General features: G+C 47.5%; 1 protein-coding gene across 1 annotated transcript; it reads right to left on the bottom strand.

The window, feature by feature from the left end:
• Positions 1-384: 384 nt before the first annotated feature.
• On the bottom strand, positions 385-3,303 carry LOC140582224 (uncharacterized). The gene is made up of 3 exons (XM_072706452.1): positions 1,410-3,303; positions 961-1,049; positions 385-582 (listed from the first exon to the last, which is right to left on the bottom strand). The coding sequence occupies exons 1-3, from the start codon at positions 3,292-3,294 to the stop codon at positions 385-387; spliced, it is 2,172 nt and encodes a 723-aa protein (XP_072562553.1). The 5' UTR covers positions 3,295-3,303.
• Between the last annotated feature and the right edge of the window lie 3,046 nt (positions 3,304-6,349).

Raw genomic sequence — 6,349 nt, 5'->3', positions numbered from 1 at the left:
TCTTGTGCCGTGCAGGGTCGGGCCCTCACTATGGTGTGGCATTACAGAGCAGACATAACAGTTAGACAGATTTCTCTCCTGAACAGCATTATACACATATCGGTACCAGTAATTCCGTAGAAATGGATGCTCATCATCCCCTTTCATTCGAGTGAGGTGGATTCCATCCGGGTTCCATCTCTTTTCCTCCTTGACTTTTCCGTCATCGACAAACTGCAGTATTAGTATCACCATTAAGAAAAAGAGTCCTCCAAACAGTCCCTTAGCCCACCATGGGCACCCTGTCAGAGCCATCCTAAAGGAGTGCAGTTCAGCTGATTTCTTCACCGGGTTGAGACAACGAAAACCTATTGTACTTCGTGCCTTTGTAGCGGACTTCCACTGCTACTCCGCGGGTGAGGCGTCTGGCAGGGGCTTTATGAGCTTACAGTGACTTTTGTGGATCCAGGAGGGTCTCTCCGCGATCTTTAATGCAGTAGGCGTTGTGAGAAGTACTTGGTATGGTCCGTCCCACCGGGGCGTAGTCCAATCTTTCCGCTGCAGGGTTTTGACCAGCACCCAATCTCCAGGTTTCACAGCATCCTGTAACACAGACACAGATGCTTCTGGCAGGTTATTAGGATGTTGAGCGTTCTGTTTAGCTATCAACTGGCTCATCCAGTCTGCGAGCGTGTTTTCTTGCTCCGCCTTTCCTACGTCAGTGGTTTCCCCTAGCAACGGGAAGGGTCTCCCGTATACTATTTCAAACGGGGTCAAACCTTCGGCAGTAGGCGTAACACGCATCCATAATTTCACTAAGGATAAGCAATCGGGCCATGTCCTGCCTGTTTCCTCCATTGTTTTCTTTAGTCTGTTTTTTATCGTTCCGTTCGTTCGCTCCACTAGCCCTGCACTCTGCGGGTGGTATGCGCAGTGATTCTTTAGTGTGAATCCTAACGCTTGTGAGCATAGGTCCAGTACCTTATTCACAAAGTGTGACCCATTGTCTGATCGTATTAATTCAGGGATGCCGTACGTCGGGAAGTACTGTCCTACCAGGCATTTGGCAACTGTAACGGCATCACAATGTTTCACGGGGTATATTTCTACCCACTTTGAAAACGTGTCTATCACTACGAGACAGTATTTTACTCCTTGTGACCACGTTAATTCTATAAAATCCATATGTACAGCTTGGAATGGATGTTTCGGGGCGGGGAACTGGCCACGTTTCGGTCTCATATTGCCTTGGGTATTGTGTTTACAACAAATCATGCATGCCCTGCAATAATTTTTTGCAAAATCAGAAAAATTTATAGTGTAAAAGTGTTGTTGTATTATGTACACCATCCCTCCTGTTGAGACATGGGTTCTCCCATGGCTCACTAAAGCTGCCGTTTTGTACAGGCTCCGAGGAAGGATAGGTTTACCTTCGAGTTCGTACAGATCGGTTATTTGTTGTGCACCTCGACTAACCCATTTGTCCTTTTCTTTCTTAGGGGCCTGCTGCTGTGCGTCTTGCAGGACGTCACGCTCTATAAGGAAGAGCCCTGTATCCGCTTTTAGCGGAGTCTGATAAGCTGCTTCCTTTGCTGTCCGGTCAGCAAGGCTGTTTCCCTTTGCTTCCTCTGTGTTACTAGTTTGGTGTGCCTTACATTTACATAATGCTAACTTCTTTGGTTTCTGCACGACCTCCAGTAATTTTAGCAAAAGTGTTGAATGAGTCAGTGTTGTCCCTTGGGACGTTTTGAATCCTCTCGTTTTCCACACAGCGGCATGATGATGCACTGCTGAGAAAACGTACTGACTATCTGTGTATATTGTAATTTCTTTCCCTTCATGTATTTCACAGGCTCGGATGACGGCATACAGTTCTGCAGCTTGTGCTGAACAGGTCGGCGGCAATGCCTTTGCTTCTATTACTTTGTCTTGGGTTACTACCGCATACCCTACTCTGTTTTTGCCATACTGATCTTTAGATGCAGACCCGTCCACGAATAGGACTATAGTCTGGGGTATGGGCGTTTGAGAGATGTCGGCTCGGGGTTTTGTTTGTTCTTCTATTTTAGTTCCGCATGAGTGTGCTTCCCCTTCTATTTCAGAAGGTAGAAGGGTGCTAGGATTTAGCGGTCCGCATCTCTCTAAGGTTACATTAGGTTGTGAAAGCAGTAGTGAAACTAAGGTTAAATGTCTTGTGTGGGTCAAGAAGGGTAGTGGCGTCTGGAGCAATATCAGTGACACGGCATGTGGCACTTTCAGGGTCAAAGGGTGGCATAGCACCAGTTCTGCAGATATTTTCACCGCTTCAGCGGCCGCTGCACATGCCTGCAGACAGCCTGGGAATCCAGCTGCCACTGCGTCTAATTTTTTAGAATAGAATGCCAGTGGTCGGTGTTTTGCTCCAAAAGGTTGTGTGAGTACAGCCTTCATATACCCCTCTTGAGCATCGACACATAAGGTGAAAGGTAGCTCATAATTAGGTAAAGCTAAAACCACATCTGTTTGCAACATGCTTTTTAGCTTCAGGAATGCCCCATCCCCCTCGGGGGTCCAGCTTATCTGATCTTTTAGTGTCATCTCCCTCCCGTATATTAACTCCTGCAGAGGTCGTGTCAGGGCAGCGTAATCTGGCAACCATTCTCTGCAGTAATTACACAGTCCGAGGAAGGACATCATTTGCTGCTTTGTTCTTGGTTTAGGTGCATCCTTGATGGCTTGTTTACGAGTCTCTAAAAGTGCCTTCCCTTCTCCAGTGAGATAATGGCCTAGATAAATTACCTTTTTCTGGCAATATTGTAGCTTCTCCTTCGAAGCCTTGTGTCCCGTTTTATACAAATGCTGGAGTACAGCCAAGGTCGTCTGCCGGCAATGTTCCTTAGTATCGGCTGCGACCAGGATATCATCTACGTACAACAATACTTGGCTGTGTTCCAGCACTGGGCACGTTTGCATAGAGAAGCGGAGGGCCATTGTGTACACATGTGGGCTTTCAGAAAAACCTTGTGGTAATCTAGTGTAAGTATATTTCTTCCCTTTGTAGGTGAACCCGAACAAATGTTGCGAGTCTTCATGTAGTGGCACTGAGAAAAAGGCATTACTCAAATCTATCACTGAGAACCACTTCTTATCTCCCGTGAGGGAGTTAAGCAGTAAATGTGGATTGGGCACATCTGGTGCCGCATGCTGAACTATGTTATTTATTGGCCTTAAATCTTGCACCATCCTCCACTTTCCCGTTTGACCTTTTTGCACTGGGAATATGGGGGTGTTGCAAGTAGCCTCGGGTGCCTCTCTCAAGATTCCTGACCTCAACATGTCCTGTATCACCGGTGCTATTCCGGCTTCGGCTTCGGGTTTCAACGGATATTGTCTCACTATTGGTTCTTGTTGTGTTTGTATTTTCACCTTATATGGTGGGAAGTCTTTTACTAGCCCTACATCAGTGGGGGAGGAAGACCACAGCCCTTTAGGTATTACTGATAGCTCTGGGCTTTCAGCCGTAGCTATCAATCAGGCTGAGTCATCCATGTGTGTGACAGGGGTCACAGGCACTCGCCATCCCAAAGGAAATCTCCATATATTTTGTGTTTTGTTATAACTCCACTCTGTCCCTGGCTGCGTCGTATATTTAAGTTTTGGGTGTGATGCGCAGCTCACAAACTGTCCCAAGTCTTCCCATTTGTGCGTGTTTCCCTTAGATAGAGATATGTGTGGCGTGTCCTCTGAAAACAACATCCATTGTTTGTTAGTTAGGGTGACTGACGCTGCTGCTAACCCATGTACTGTGTCCACATACAGATATGGAACCGTAATGCAATTGTCAGTCTGTGCATGGAACATGGCGTCATATGCTGGGTCTGGCCCTGGCACAGTTTTGTATCTCATTGTGACGTGCAGCGCATCACTCAGCATATATTGCGTTTGTGGTGCTTTCTGCTGTTGTCTTGTTTTTCTCAACATTTCCCTGGCCTGGTTAGTATCCCCCAGATCTAAGGACCAGTAGTAGGTTGGTGCACTGTGGCTTTGTGCGACAAATGCACCTTCCTCTATCACTGCCTTCATTCCGTTTGGGGTTGGCACCACGCCTATTCCTAATGCTTGCATTACATCTCTCCCTACCAGATTTACGGGGCAGGCGGGGCTTATGAGTATTTGTGCTTCGCATTCCTTTTTGGTCTCGACATCCGCTATCAGCAGGGGGTTGGTAAGTTTATGGCTATCTGTTTGGCCTCCTGCTGTTTTGATGTTCACTGTAGCCGTTGAGAAGGTAGTTTTAGGAGGTGCTGTTATCAGCACCGTCCTGCAGGCTCCAGTGTCGCACAAACACTCATAAGTTTTCCCATTTATAGACAATTGTCTGCTTGGTAATTCACACCATTGTTTTGACACTAACAGTTGTTGCACTGCTAGCAGGTCTACTTCCTCTTCTTCCTCTATTCGCACTGTTTTAACTCTACAGTGCCTTAGAGTCACGGGGGAACATTCCTCTGTTTCAGTGTTTGAAATAGAGTCCCCCGTGGCTGGGAGTCATTGGGGTGGCTCACCGGAGGTGGACCTTCTATCGGGATTGATTGTGGGGTCCCTATTTTGCTTTAGTCTGCAATCCCTTGCCATGTGTCCTATCTTCCCACAATTCCAGCAGTCTATTACTCCTGGTTGGCCCCTCCCCAAGCCTCCCCTGCCTCTTCCTCTATTTCTTCCCCTGAAAGCACTTCGACCTCTTCCTTGGGCCTGTGCATATGCTACAATCTGGTCTTCTTGACTATAAAATGACGCATCAGGTTTTGTTTTCTGAGCTTTCTGAGCATGTTGTGCATATTCTACGGCTTGCTGCACAGTTCCTGTATTTTGGTGGACCCAGTATTTATCTATGTAGCGCTTCAGTTCGGGCCTTAAGCCGTTTAGGAATGCCCTCTTTAGCTGCTGCTGATATACTCCATTTTCGTCATCCCCAGGAGGGATTCCTGAATTTGTTTTAAACAGAGGTCGTAACCTATCTAGGAAATCCTCTGCTTCTTCACTTTCTTTCTGTTTACACTGTGCTATTTTCCATTAATCAGCTCGTCTTGTGAATGCGGCATCTAGCCTTTGTCTCAGCTGATTTAGTGCTTGCTGCAAAGCCTGAGAATCGTGGGGTAGAGGCTGACCATCTCCCCCGTGGCCTGTGAAATCGCCAGCCACGCGGCCCCACTTATGGTTTAGGACTTGTCTAAAGCAGCGGAACAGCTCTCTTCCATTTAAATGGAAACTGAGTTGTAATTCTGTCATTGCTGTCCAGAACTCAGGCACACCATCCTCTACGGGAGGAATGCCTTTCAGGGCCGCAGCTCTATCTTCTGTGGTCCATGGGCGATAGACTAAGATTGTGGCTGGAGGATATTCACCTCCATCTATAGGGGCTATCCTTGGATTGGCCACTTCTACCATCGGTGCAAGGAAGTCTATTTCGTCCTCTGAGTTTTCCCTATCTTCTTCCCTATGCCATCGAGTTTTCTGATTTTCAGGATTTACTCGCGGTCTTAATTGGGGATCTGTTGCCCTCGTCTCATATCGTCTCGGTCCTGCTCGTCCCGCACCCTGTGACGGGATTGGCGGAACTTCTGGGTTATTATGATACGGTGGGGGCGGTTGAGGTGCTAGCTGTATGCCCACTACTGGCATGTGTGGGGGAGCTGTGGGCTGCGTTTCCTCATCTAGGTTAACGAGTGCCGCCTGTAACTTTTCTTTCTTTTTTTCTAGTTTATTTTTCCGGGCCATATCTCGGAGTTTGCTCTGTTCTAACCATGCTTCAGATAGCGCATATTCTCGTTTTTTCTGTATTCGGTCCTTTCCATTACAGCGCCCAGACATCATTTCTAACTTTAATTCTGTCTGTAATTTTAGGACGTCTTCTGGTTTTAGGTTCCCTGAGAACCCATGCTTTTTACGCCATTTTTGATTGCTCACTACTCCTGCCCCCTTCCATATATTTCTCATCTCCCGCTAATTGTATTTTGCTCTGACTCTGTCCCATTTTTCCTCTACAAAAAACAACAACCCCTAGGTGCAAGTCCCTGGCATGAGACCTCAGGAGGACACTGACACGGCCTTCTACTGTCTCCTATGGAGACGGCGGTATCAGTTTTCAGGGATGAAACCCGTCCTTTCTCCCTTGGTCACCAGTATGTTGTTGCACCCAGGCCAGACGTGCAGACCTTCTACTGGTCTCTTAATACACGTCTGTTTTCATTCACGCTGCAGCGTCGTGCTTCTCACCTGATCCTTTCGCAAAGTGCTTCTAGTTCTTGTCCGGAGGCCCGTCAGACGTCGGCCCAGCCGTCGGGAACGGTCCTAACCACCGGCCTGCAGGCGAATTCACATCGCAGGTCTT

The sequence above is a fragment of the Paramormyrops kingsleyae genome, chromosome 24, assembly GCF_048594095.1.
Source record: "Paramormyrops kingsleyae isolate MSU_618 chromosome 24, PKINGS_0.4, whole genome shotgun sequence".
Lineage (NCBI taxonomy): Eukaryota > Metazoa > Chordata > Actinopteri > Osteoglossiformes > Mormyridae > Paramormyrops > Paramormyrops kingsleyae.
This window is presented reverse-complemented; position numbering and strand designations above follow the sequence as displayed.